The 14,094-nt window shown below is 45.5% G+C and overlaps 1 protein-coding gene across 1 annotated transcript in view; it reads right to left on the reverse strand.

The window, feature by feature from the left end:
* The window catches only part of LOC137642430 (complex I assembly factor ACAD9, mitochondrial-like), a 91,588-nt gene that overhangs the window by 52,223 nt on the left and 25,271 nt on the right, over positions 1-14,094 (reverse strand). The window contains exon 3 of the mRNA XM_068374978.1: positions 9,079-9,182. Within this exon, the coding sequence (XP_068231079.1) occupies positions 9,079-9,182 (104 nt within the window). The remainder of the gene's footprint in view (positions 1-9,078; positions 9,183-14,094) is intronic.

Consider the following 14,094-nt stretch of genomic DNA (forward strand, 5'->3'; position numbering starts at 1 on the left):
CAATTAAATCATGATTATCGGGTAAGTATATTCAAAAATTTATTTTACTAATGAAAATAACATTTTTCAATATTAAACTTACCCGATAATCATGTAGCTGATTCACACCCAGGGAGGTGGGTGAAAACCAGTGTACATGTATATCAAGAAGCTAAGTATCCCGTATTTCATATTATCAGTTATTCAAAATAACAATGAAATTACAAGTACCTGGTAAGGAAGTCGACTTGAGCCATTACTCTGCCTTAAATAAGTTCGTCTTCCTTACTGAGCGCAGCGTTCCTCTTAGGAGGCTGAACAACTCTAAGGTGCTGAAGTATCAAGGGCTGCAACCCATACTAAAGGACCTCATCACAACCTTTAACCTCGGCGCTTCTCAAGAAAGAATTGACCACCCGCCAAATCAACAAGGATGTGGAAGGCTTCTTAGCCGACCGTACAACCCATAAAAAGTATTCAAGAGAAAGGTTAAAAGGTTATGGGATTATGGGAATGTAGTGGCTGAGCCCTCGCCTACTACTGCATTCGTTGCTACGAATGGTCCCAGGGTGTAGCAGTACTCGTAAAGAGACTGGACATCTTTGAGATAGAATGATGCGAACACTGACTTGCTTCTTCAATAGGTTGCATCCATAACACTCTGCAGAGAATGGTTCTGTTTGAAGGCCACTGAAGTAGCCACAGCTCCCACTTCATGTGTCCTTACCTTCAGCAAAGCAAGGTCTTCTTCCTTCAGATGAGAATGTGCTTCCCTAATCAGAAGCCTGAATAGTAAGAAACTGAGTTCTTAGAACTTGGGAAAGAAGGTTTCTTGATAGCACACCATAAGGCTTCTGATTGTCCTCGTAAAGGTTAAGACCTTTTTAGATAGTACCTAAGAGCTCTAACTGGGCAAAGTACTCTCTCCAGTTCATTCCCCACCAAGATGGACAGGCTTGGGATCTCGAACGACTTAGGCCAAGGACGTGAAGGAAGCTCGTTTAGCAAAAACCGAGCTGCAAGGAACATGTAGCCGTTTCAGATGTGAAAACAATGATCCTGCTGAAGGCGTGGATCTCACTTACTCTTTTAGCTGTTGTCAAGCACACGAGGAAAAGAGTTTTTAATGTGAGGTCCTAAAAAGAGGCTGATTGGAGAGGTTCAAATCTTGATGACATAAGGAACCTTAGGACCACGTCTAGATTCCAGCCTGGAGTGGACAACCGACGTTCCTTTGAGGTCTCAAAAGACCTAGGGAGGTCCTGTAGATCTTTGTTGGTGGAAAGATCCAAGCCTCTGTGGCGGAAAACCGCTGCCAACATACTTCTGTAACCCTTGATCGTAGGAGCTGAAAGGGATCTTACTTTCCTTAGATGTAACAGGAAGTCAGCAATCTGGGTTACAGTGGTACTGGTTGAGGAAACTGCATTGGTCTTGTACCAGCTACGGAAGACTTCCCCTTGAGACTGATAGATTCTGAGAGTGGATGTTCTCCTTGCTCTGGCAAACGCTCTGGCTGCCTCCTTCGAAAAGCCCCTAGCTCTTGAGAGTCTTTCGAAAGTCTGAAGGCAGTCAGACGAAGAGCGTGGAGGTTTGGGTGTACCTTCTTTACGTGAGGTTGACGTAGAAGGTTCACTCCTAGAGGAAGAGTCCTGGGAATGTCGACCAGCCATTGCAGTACCTCTATGAACCATTCTCTCGCGGGCCAGAGCGGAGCCAATCCACGTCAGCCGTGTCCCTTTGCGAGAGGAGAACTTCTGAAGTACCCTGTTGACAATCTTGAACGGCGGGAATGCATACAGGTCGAGATGGGACCAATCCAGCAGAAAAGCATCCACGTGAACTGCTGCTGGGTCTGGAATCGGAGAACAATACAACAGGAGTCTCTAGGTTATCGAGGTAGCGAACAGATCTATGGTTGGCTGACCCCACAGGGCCCAAAGTCTGCTGCAAACACTCTTGTGAAGGGTCCACTCTGTGGGGATGACCTGACCCTTCCGGCTGAGGCGATCTGCCATGACATTCATACCGCCCTGAATGAACCTCGTTACCAGCGTGAGCTTTCGATCTTTTGACCAGATGAGGAGGTCCCTTGCGATCTAGAACAACTTCCACGAAAGAGTCCCTCCCTGCTTGAAGATGTAAGCCAGGGCTGTGGTGTTGTCAGAGTCCACCTCCACCACCTTGTTAAGCTGGAGGGACTTGAAGTTTATCAAGGCCAGAAGAACCGCCAACAACTCCTTGCAATTGATGTGAAGTGTCCTTTGCTCCTGATTCCATGTTCCCGAGCATTCCTGTCCGTCCAAAGTCGCACCCCAGCCCGTGTCTGATGCGTCCGAGAGGAGACGGCGGTCGGGTTTCTGAACAGCCAAATGTAGACTTCCTTGAGAAGAAAGCTGTTCTTACACCACGCGAGAGAAGACCTCCTCTCTTCGGAAACAGGAACTGAGACCGTCTCTAGCGTCATGTCCTTTATCCAGTGAGCAGCTAGATGATACTGAAGGGGGGGGAGGTGGAGTCTCCCTAACACGATGAACAGGGCCAGCGATGAAAGTGTCCCTGTTAGACTCATCCACTACCTGACTGAGCATCGGTTCCTTCTCAGCATGCTCTGGATGCATTCTAGGGCTTGGAAGATCCTTGGGGCCGACGGAAAAGCCCGAAAAGCTCGACTCTGAAGATCCATACCCAGGTAGACAATGGTCTGGGATGGGACGAGCTGAGACTCCTCAAAATTGACCAGGAGGCCCAGTTCCTTGGTCAGATCCATAGTCCATCTGAGAATCTCCAGACAGCGACGACTTGTGGGAGCTCTTAAAAGCCAGTCGTCTGACGGAGCCGGACACAAGATCATGGTACTGCTGCACAGTCTGTGAACTGTCAACCATGGGGAAGCGAGGAAGTACAGTGACAACCCGAAGCTGTCTAGACTGTCTGGGTCGTATAGACAACTCCTTATCGGGTTGCTGAGGTTGCCGCACTGCGTCACAACAAGTCACTTCTGCTGGTTGTTGAACGTCTTCCCAGTGACACACTGACTCCGTAAACAAAAAATCCTCTAACAAGGACTAAGCTTGGACTGCATGTCTTGCAACACAGCTCAAGGTCTATGGGAGCAGGTGTGGTAACAGACGGGGTTAGCGACTGAAGTGGAACCATTACCTTCCCTGGAAGCATGTTATGCTTAAATAAAAGTCCATAGGAGGCTACGCAGCTAAAGGCTCCTCTCCAAATGACAGAGTCCTCAAGGGAATATCAGAAGGAGGGAGAAAAGCACTTTCTCATCTACAGGGACCATATCCGAGAAAAGCTAAGTTCTCTCAGTGAGGGTTTCACTGGTGCAAAAGCAGCAGACTAGAAGGCAACGTTATGAAACTGCTTGACAGTCTAGTGAGTTGGCAACAACCAAAGATGTGTGACTGAGAAGCATGCGGTAAGGTATGCAGAGCATGCTGTATGTAGAGCATGCTGTATGCAGAGCATGCTGTATGTAGAGCATGCTGTAAGAGAAGCAGAGCATGTTGCATGGCGTGTAACATTTCTCAGAAATTCCATGACCAGTGCTAGATTGAGTAATATCGCATTACTGTCCATTGAAAGTGCACGTGCCGAGGGAATTGATTTAGACTGTTTTGTTGATGAATTGATAGCCGGCATGATAATCGTAGAATTAAGCTGCACTAAATATACGATCTATAATCTACTTCACCTCAGGACAGGGAAACTCGCCCTGTTGGCAACACTGCATTACTTCATGCATGCTTGCATGGGGTTTTAATATCAACATAATATTTACATTACATTCATAACTCATGATTCATATTTGTTTTGAAGATATTTTGCCATATTTGCGATTTGTTAAAAATATATTGCAAGGAATACATATATATTTTTTTATTTAAGTAATACGAATAACCTCCATTATCATAATGTTTGTGTAGGCATACATGTATATGATTACAAATGCAAGTTATGAAAGTAATGAGGTGTTATTATTGTCATTTGTTATTTCAAAGTTGAATGGGAAGAGGCTCAAGTTGAGGAGAAAGTGGCAGATGCATGCGTTGAGGTGGCTGACTCATAGCATGAGGTTCCTGCCTCAAGAGTTGCGCTTGCCTCAAGGGTTGAGGTGGCTGCGCAGAGAGAGGCTCTTGACTCACGAGTTGAGGTTCTTGAGGTGTGAGCTGCGAGAGTTGAGGTAGCGGCTGCGCAGAACGCAGTTCCTGTCTCACGAGTTGAGGTTCCTGAGGAGCTAGCCTCAAGAGTTGAGGCTCTCGCCTTGAGGAAAGTTGAGGTAGCAGCTGCGAGAGCTGAGGTGGCTGCCTCAAGGATGGTAAAGGTTGTCGTACCTCAAAAGGTTGTAGCCTCAAAGATGGTCTAACTGCAAGAAAATCTTGCCTCAAGGCATAAGACTCCTGCTCCCATTGTTGAGGTTGCCTTAAGGAAGGTTAAGGTTGCTGCACAACGCTGGTAACTGGCAACTCCGAACGCGGTAAGGTAGCTTGAGGAACCTCAACTTCGTACGCCTGGCAGACTGGACTGCGGTGAGGCGGAGCGCTCGCAGGAGGAGGTGTAACCTTCTCAGCCTGAAACTCACGCATTAAGACCGCAAGCTGCGACTGCATGGACTGCAGCAAAGTCATCTTGGGATCAACAGACGATAAGGTCTGTTGAGGCAAAGCCTTAACAGAAGATGAGGTCTGTTGAGGCATCGCCTTACCTCTCTTAGGAGGTGTGCAGTCACCTGATGACTGCGGAGAGTCAGAGCTAACCCAATGACTGCATCCGGGTTGTTGAACTCTAGAGGTCTGGACTTTACGTTTAAGAGGTCTTGAGACCTGAGTCCAGCGTTTTCTCCCCGAAATTTCTTCTGCAGACGAGCAAAATAAGGGCTCAATCGTCTGCGGGTGGGAGTGACGGTCTCTGTAAGACACGCCCGCAACCACCGAGGATACTTCTGTGCGCCGATCAAGGCCTGCCGAACCCTTTTGCCCTTCGACATTGCTTCTCCCCTGGGCTTGGGAGCTTGCAAGAGGTCCCGGACTGGGAGGACGACTGGCACGCACAGAAGTACCCTCACGCACAACACTGACACACTTTGCGCTAATCACTTATCACTTTTGATTTTCTGTTTGCACTTATTTCACTGAACTCGAAACTTTAAGTGGTTTGTACCTGAAACACGCAATTCTATCCTTCCTTAAAAGTTAGTAATTGCGAAAACAGAATTACAATGTAACAGAAAAATCTAATGAAAGATAAATAATTCAGTGGCTGGAAAGAGACTAAACACTAGATCAAATAAACTACGTTTAAAATCTCTCACCGCATAAAGCTTGAGAACAAGAATAAAACTCTAGAAACGTTTACCTTCTTCCCCTAAAGAGACTAGGGAGAAGAGCAAAAACGATAACAACGTTACTCGCTTGAACGAAACGTTTATCCAGCTCTCTCTCCCTCCGTCTCTATCTCTCTCTCTCTCTCTCTCTCTTGACTTAGAACCTGAGAGAAGAGCCCAATCATATATATCGTTAAAACATATTATTGTTAAAGGAAAAAAACTGAAATATTTCCCAAATAAAAAGTTCCTTTATTAGAATTAAAACCATTAAGCTAAGAAAGAATGAACAAAACGCTAGAAACGGTTACTCTTACTGCAACGTGACACCGTGAAAATTCTCTCTCTATCGTAACGATAGAGCGCAAGTTGAACGTTCTGAACGTCAACAACTGCAGAGACAAAACAAAACGTTAGTTCAACTTTGAAAACAGTACGAGACTATCAAAGAAATTCTTTCAAAAACATTAAAATAGCATAATATGTTAACAGGTAAAACCGAAATGACGGGCTCAATGTTAATTAACTTCGGTACCAAGAAAAGACCGCCTACTATTAGGAAAGGTCGAATATAAACAAATATAAAAATTAATTTTAATAAGTTTATAATAAAAGGAAGTTAATCGAAGAGGCCTATAAAAGGCGGAGAGATAAAAAAAAAAAAAATCTATAACTTTTGTTAAGCAAAATTAAGAAAGAGAGTCTATACTCTCTTAGACACCAACACTTCCGTCTAAGGGAAGGGTCGGCCATTTAAAGGTGAAAGAGAGTTCATACTCTCTTCGTCACCATAATTAATCAAATTAATTCCAAAAGCTAGCTAAGCTAATAATAAAACTCCTGAATAGCGAAAGCTGAAATCTTAGAGCAATACTTCACCAAAAACCGTGAACAAGACTCCAAAATTATAAGCGTATCCATGAACGTCTTGCCGGAAGCACGACAGAGGAAAAATTGAGGTGGTGTCAACAAGAAGTACTGCAGTACCTGGCCACAGGTGGCGCTTGTGAGTACACCCCCCTCTTGTATAGCGATCGCTGGCGTATCCCTTCCGTAGAATTCTGTCGGGCAACGGAGTTGACAGCTACATGATTATCGGGTAAGTTTAATATTGAAAATTTGATATTTGTTCCTACGCGAAATGCAAACCCTCGTCATTTAAATTAAATAGACTCACTAATTGGAGTGTAGGTAGTCCTCATACAATCAAACAGGATAATTCTGTAACTTCTCTGTAAGTGGAAATGCAAAGCAGAGACAGTAACACAACCTACTTGTTTATCATGGCGATGATAAGCTGATAGGACCTGGGATGTACAATAATTATAACATACTGAAAGAAACTTTTCCTTTGGTAAAAAAGCAAACACCAGGCAAATGAGTAACGGGTTGGAGTCAGATTTGCCAAGGGAGATAAAACTTATTTCATTACAAAGAATGGTGCTTCAAAATGTAACTTACCAGCATCTGGTCCGATCAGCAGGTAACGCTTCGACGGCTGACCCCAAAAATGAAGGAATAGACCCAGTCATAATACATTCACTCCCAACTTACATTGTAACTATACCATAGAAAAGATGTAATCTGTCCAATGAAGGACCTAGGCTTGAAACACAACAGCTTGAGCAGCCAACACAGGACCAAGCATAAAGGTGTCAAAGGATTTGTGGGTACATTGTCTTCCAGGCACCTGCCTATAAACCTTGGCCCAACAACATGTTTCTTTTAAAAGCTAGAGTGGGAGCCAATACCCGTGACTTCGTGAGCTCTGGTCCAGACTGACACTTTGACTCTTGTCAGTGTGGTAGTCGAAAAGGCTGTGCGGACACAGGCTCTTTTTGAGAAGAGGTCACTGGCACAGCAGAACGGGGTTTCAGAACAGACGACAAGCCTTTCCTTGATCCAGAACTTGCAGGAATGCCTGAACCCAAGGGTTTGGCTGCTGTTCCTTTCGAAGGGCTGGGAATCTTGGAGGCAACAGCCCGATGGATCAGAGAGTGCTGCAAAGCAGTCTTCCACGATTCGACCACTCCATGAACATGACTCTAAAAGCAGACGTGTGACATCTAGCACCGATGAGTTCCGTAATGACACCACCACCTTCGCGATAACCTGTTTTGCGAAGCGAGAAACCACCGCATCTTATCTCTTCAAAACTCAATAGCCCACAGGTTTGCTGTCTGGTGAGCTAGGAAGTAGGAAGGTTATTGACTTCCCTGCCAGACAGCACAAGGCTCTTATACTTCTCTAAAGTACACCAATGCGCCAAACTCCTGGTCGAGCAGGTCACAGTATGGAGAGAGGCCAAAGGCCAAGAACGATATACCTTCTGCCTTGAGTCTCTCTAGTGGGAGCCCCCAGTCAGAGCTTAAACTGACAGATCTACCTGCAATGATGCAACCGTATCATTTTCAGGCATATAGAAACTCCATTGCTTAGAGTGGGAGAGGCAAGATCTTGTTTGACCTGCCTGAACGGAGTGAATTTTCAGATCCACAGATCTTATCATCCACACGGTCTAAGGCCAAGCCCACAAGGTACGACAAAGGCAACGCCTGCATGGGCTTCGATCCTTGCGGGGTACCGAAATGCCAATTAATTACCAAAGTCCTCACTACTGACAAAACCATGATCGCCTGAACTATTACTAGTTGCAATCACAAATGAATGCAAGGACCTCCAAAATCAAACTCTCTGACTCAGGGAGTCAACCTCTGTGGGTCAATCTCCATCCCTCGATCACCCCATCTGTCACCACAGACGAAGATGAAGTGACATCCACAGGATAATCTGCTCCCCCACGAATATGTGTTCCATCCCAATGACCAAGCTCGTAGCCAGGGGCCGACGAAGGCCCAGGCAGGTCTACATCAATAGGAGATGATCTTCTGGTACACGATACATTGACCCTGGCACCATGAGTAGGGGCAGAGGGACAATCACGGCCCGCTGGGCATGGGGAGCAACGACTACAGCCCCACATTCTTTGTCTACTAAAATGATGTCAAATGGTCCTATACTTTCCTTTGTAATCCAGTCAATGAAGGAGGGAGGAGCTGATATCCAAAGTCCAGGAAGGAAGTGAGATGGAGATTGCCATCAACTTTGGGATAGACTACATGCCAGACAGTACATATCTTATTTGACAGGCCCTGGTTATCCAGTTATTTCGGGTGGCCTTCGTAGCTGGGACCCAGACACAGGACCGAGATACCAGGACTCAGCCAGCAGCAGCAGCAGCCCTTGCCCGTGTCTTCTTGGGTGTTGCCCAGTTTGACCCAGACAAACGGCTAGCGTGCTTCTTCCTTTTCAGAGCATAAGCCTGCTACTGCACCGGTGGCCATGATTGACACTCAACACAAGAGGATGTCTGCAAACAAACATTTCCTGACACAAAGCACATAGGGAGTGCGGATCTACATCTGATTTCCCGTTTCCCTTTCATTTAATCAACAACCAGGCTAGCTTCAAGAGAAAGCTCAGTTTAAAAGACCGCTGTGAACACGTGCTAATACCACAATGGTCAAAGCAAAAGTGGAGAGGGAACAGACTGTGGGGGGAGGGGGGGGAGTAAAGCATAGTTCCCACTACTGATGGATAACTACTACTTGTAATCCATTTCAAAACCTGATTCCAGCTCACGCTAAAGTAATCTCCCTAAATAAAGGACGAAGCTTATTTCACATAGGAACAAATACTGTAATCATTTAAAGGACAAAGGTTTGTAATAGTGTAGGAAAACATAAAAAATAAGAACTGACCCTGTTCATCGAAAAATCGCTCGATAGGGACAAGCATTTCGTGCAGCAATTCATGACGCTCCCTGTCAAGAACTTCTGGATACACAAGCATCTCCTTGTCAAATCTGGAATTAGAAAATGAAAGGATTTATATAATATAGATATATTGGACTGTACTTCTATTCATTTAAATTACAAGAATCACCAAAATCTTTCTACTTTCAAAACACAAACTTAAAGTCACTGTCACTGTAAAGACCCAAAATCCTTTCTAAAGAAAAGTAAAGTAGGAAAGTAGAAAAACTGAGTTGAGAAAACTTGTATTTAAGTAGATGGTAAATAAAATACAAATTAAAACTTATAGGGCACCTAAAATTACTAACGAACACATTTAAGAGTTTCACTACAACATTGTTTATTTTCTTATATTACTCTAAAAGAAATATGATATTTTAATTATAAAATAAATTTTTGAATATACTTACCCGGTGAATATATAATAGCTGACGCTCCGGCGGCTCGACAGAAAAAACACAAAAACTCGCGAGCGATCGCTATGAAGGTTGCGGGTGTGCCCACCAGCGCCAACTATCGGCCAGATACCGCATATACATGTAAACAGCTCCAATTCTTCTCATCCCGCTGGGTCTCTATCGGGGAGGAAGGGGGGGCCTTTAATTTATATATTCACCGGGTAAGTATATTCAAAAATTTATTTTATAATTAAAATATCATTTTTAAATATTTAACTTAGCCGGTGAATATATAATAGCTGATTCACACCCATGGTGGTGGGTAGAGACCAGAGTTAATTAAGTTTACAGCGTATATGCTTAGAGTTTTTGACAGTTATATCATAACAAAACCCAAATATATATAGGTACCTGGTAAGGAAGTTGACTTAGACGATTACTCTGCCTTGTTAGTCTGTCTTCCTCACGAAGCCCAGCGATCCTCTTAGGATGCTGAAAGACTCCCAGGAGCTGAAGTATCAAGGGCTGCAACCCATACAACAGGACCTCATCAAACCCCTAATCTGGGCGCTCTCAAGAAATGACATTTGACCACCCGCCAAATCAAAAAGGATGCGAAAGGCTTCTTAGCCTTCCGTACAACCCAATTAAAAAACATTTCAAGAGCAGATTAAAAGGATATTGGAATTAAGGGAATGTAGTGGTAGAACCCTTACCCACTACTGCACTCGCTGTAACGAATGGACCCAGTGTGTAGCAGTCCTCATAAAGAGTCTGGACATCTTTTAAGTAAAATGACGCGAATACCGACTTGCTTCTCCAAACGGTCGCGTCCATAATACTTCGCAGAGATCTGTTTTGCTTAAAGGCCACAGAAGTTGCTATAGCTCTTACTTCGTGCGTCTTAACCTTAAGCAAGCAACGCTCTTTTTCACTCAAGTGAGAATGAGCCTCTCGGATTAAAAATCTAATAAAATATGACAAAGCATTCTTTGACATAGGCAATGAAGGCTTTTTAACTGAGCACCACAAAGCCTTAGATCAACCTCGTAAGGATTTAGTCCGAGCTAAATAAAACTTCAGAGCTCTAACTGGACACAGCACTCTTTCAAGCTCGTTGCCTACGATCTCTGACAGGCAAGGTATATCAAATGACTTAGGCCAAGGACGAGAAGGCAGTTCATTTTTGGCCAAGAAAACCAAGCTGAAGTGAACATGTGGCTTTATCTGTAGAAAAGCCGATGTTCCTACTGAAGGCATGGATCTCACTGACCCTTTAAGCCGAAGCCAAGCACACTAAGAAAAGCGTCTTGAGGGTGAGATCCTTCAGGGAGGCTGAATGTAATGGCTCAAACCTGTCGGACATTAGGAACCTTAGGACCACGTCTAAGTTCCATCCAGGAGTTGCCATACGACGCTCCTTAGAGGTCTCGAAGGACTTAAGGAGATCTTGATTATTGGACAGATCTAAGCCTCTATGTCTGAACACAGACGCCAACATGCTCCTGTAGCCCTTAATAGTGGGCGCTGAGAGGGAGCGAACATTTCTCAGATGTAGGAGAAAGTCTGCAATTTGGGCTACAGAGGTACTGGAAGAGGAAATGGATGATGACTTGCACCAGTCTCTAAAGACTTCCCACTTCGACTGATAGACCTTGATGGTAGATGCTCTCCTAGCTCTCGCAATCGTTCTGGCTGCCTCCTTCGAAAATCCTCTAGCTCTTGAGAGTCTTTCGATAGTCTGAAGGCAGTCAGACGAAGCGCGGGGAGGCTTTGCTGAAGACTCCTTACGTGGCTGCCGTAAGAGATCCATCCTTAAAGGTAGACTCCTTGGAACGTCTACCAGCCATTGAAGTACCTCTGTTACTCACTCTCTCGCGGGCCAGAGTGGAGCAACCAATGTCAACCTGGTCCCTTCGTGAGAGGTGAACTTCTGCAGCACCTTGTCTAGGACCTTGAAAGGTGGAAAGGCATAAACGTCCAGATGAGACCAGTCCAGCAGGAAAGCGTCTATGTGAGCTGCCTCTGGATCTGGAACTGGAAAGCAGTAAGTCGAGAGCCTCTTTGTCAGAGAGAGTAGCAAAAAGATCTATGGTAGGTAGACCCCATGTCATCCATAGCTTCTCGCACACAGTCTTATGCAACGTCCACTCCATGGAGAAGACTTGTCCTCTTCTGCTGAGGCCGTCCGTCAAGACATTCATTTCTGCACAAATCTCGCCAAAGGAGAGATGTTACTGCCTTAAAAGGAGTTCCTTTTGATCCGTGGAACAAAGAACCGAGCCTTCCAGACTGTCCAGTGGAGCTCCCTAACCCAAATCCGCTGCATCTGAAAACAACACATGGTTTGGGTTCTTGATCGCAAGAGAAAGACCTTCTCGAAGTCTGATGTTGCTGTCCCACCAAGTCAGACATGTCTAGACTGAGTTGGAGATTGGGAAAGAGATACTCACTAAGCCCTTCTCCTTGTTCCAATGTTTAGGTGAAATAGGAAAGGGCATAGGTTGAGTCTCCCCAGAGAGTGAACTACTCCAGCGATGAAAGAGTTCCCACGAGGCTAGTTCAAACTCTTACAGAGCAACTGTTTTTCTCTTGCAAGTGAAGGACTTTTAACAGAGCTTGTTCCATTCTTGCGGGAGACGAAAAGGGTCGAAAAATCATACACAGTATCTCCATTCCCAAAAAAAGAATAGTCTGGGATGGGATACTGTAAGTTACGACTTCTCTACGTTCACAATGAGACCTAGCTCCTTGGTTAGGTCTAATGTCCATTAGAGGCTCTCCAGACAGCGATATAATGACGAACGCCCTGATTAGTCAGTCGTCAAAATAAAGGGAGGCTCTGAATCCTCAAAAAATGTAGAAAGCTTGCTACATTTTGCAAGGGCCTTGTAAAAACAAGAGGAGCAGGAATGAGGTCGGAGTACAGTGCTCGACAGTGGTACATTACTTTTCCGTCCACAAACCTCAGATGTAGTTGAAAGTTTGGATGAATCGGGATGTGGAAGTATGCATCCCGAAGGTCTAGAGAGACCATCCAGTCGCCTTCCATTAATGCTGTCAACACAGCTTGGTAGACTTCATCGTGAAGTTTGTCTTGACAATGAACACATTGAGCGCACTTGCATCTTACGTACTCCTGCAGTGAACGTGGCTGCCAGATCATTGGAGCCATCCCTGATAGTCTTGTTCCTGCAGAGAACGTGTCTGTCAGATTATTGGAGCCATCCCTGATAGCCTTGTTTATGCATGACATAATTGTACAGCAAAACTTCAAACGCTCGAAAAAACTCCTAACAGGAGATGGTCTAGCTCTGAAGCCGACCATAAAATCTTGGAGAGTCTCATGGCCAGGCGCCAGGGAGAGTCTATGAGGTTTGAGAAGTCTATCTGAGCAGAGGCAGGAACTCCCAAGCCGAGAACTTCTCCCGTGTCATACCAGACGCTCGCTCTATAAGCCAGTTTAAAAGGAGGGAAAGCAAAGGCTGTCTCCCCCAAACTCCTCCTGGTGATCAACCAGTCGCCTAGCAAACGTAAAGCTCTCTTAGAAGAGCGAGAGAGCACTAGCTTAGAAAACAACGGCTTCGAAGTAGCTAGGCCTAGTGTAAACTCTGACGTTTAGGCGAACGAGGAGCAGCAGTTACAAAATGATCCGGACAAAGATCCTTAAAAATCAGCATGATTTATTTAAAGTCCATAGAGGGCTGAGCAGCTTTAGGCTCCTCTCCGTCTGACAGAGACCCCAAGGGAATATCAGTAGGAGGGGGATCAGCAACTTCCTCATCTGAAGGAACCTCGTCCGACAATTGCCGAGTCTCAAGCAAGGGAGAGACCTGCCGTGGTGGCAATGCTTGACAAGCAAAGTCCACACGCAAAGGAGCATCAGTAGCAGTCAAGGACGCTATGTCATGTAACTGCTTAAAGGACTGACCAGCAACAACAACAGGTGCGGGAGGACGCTCGACGTCAACTCGAGACTGCCTTGACTGCCTAGACTGAGCAGTCAAAACAACTCTTGACTGCGGTGCTTGACGCTCAACGTCAAAACAAGTCAACTTCGCTGGTTGGCGAACGTCCTGAACGTCAACAAGAGCATGCGGCAGCGGCTGAACGTCCACAAGCGGCTGAAAGTCAACACTGGACTGCATCGAGTGAGGCTCTACAAAACGTGACTGACGTGACTTTGTAATGTCAACGTCAACAGGACGAGCAAAGGCTCGTTTGGGCGGCTGACGGCCAGGATCTCGATCAGCTAAGCGGCGAGGATCATCGTGAACCTGCTCAGCAGAATAGTCCTCCATAAGAGAGGCAAGCTTATTCTGCATGTCTTGCAGTACAACCCATTTAGGATCAACGGGAATGGGTGCGGTAAGAGACGAGGGTAACGTCTGTGACTACAAAACCTTGCCTACACTAAGACTCTCGGAGCCTGTGTTACGCTTCTGTTTAGGCGTCGAGCAGTCTTCCGATGACTGCACAGGGTCAGAGCTGTCCCAATGGCTACAACCAGGACGCTGGACCTGTCCTGAAGGGACTGACTTTCGCTTTAAGGGTCTCGAAACCT

Source organism: Palaemon carinicauda, chromosome 6 (genome assembly GCF_036898095.1).
Source record: "Palaemon carinicauda isolate YSFRI2023 chromosome 6, ASM3689809v2, whole genome shotgun sequence".
Classification (NCBI taxonomy): Eukaryota; Metazoa; Arthropoda; class Malacostraca; order Decapoda; family Palaemonidae; genus Palaemon; species Palaemon carinicauda.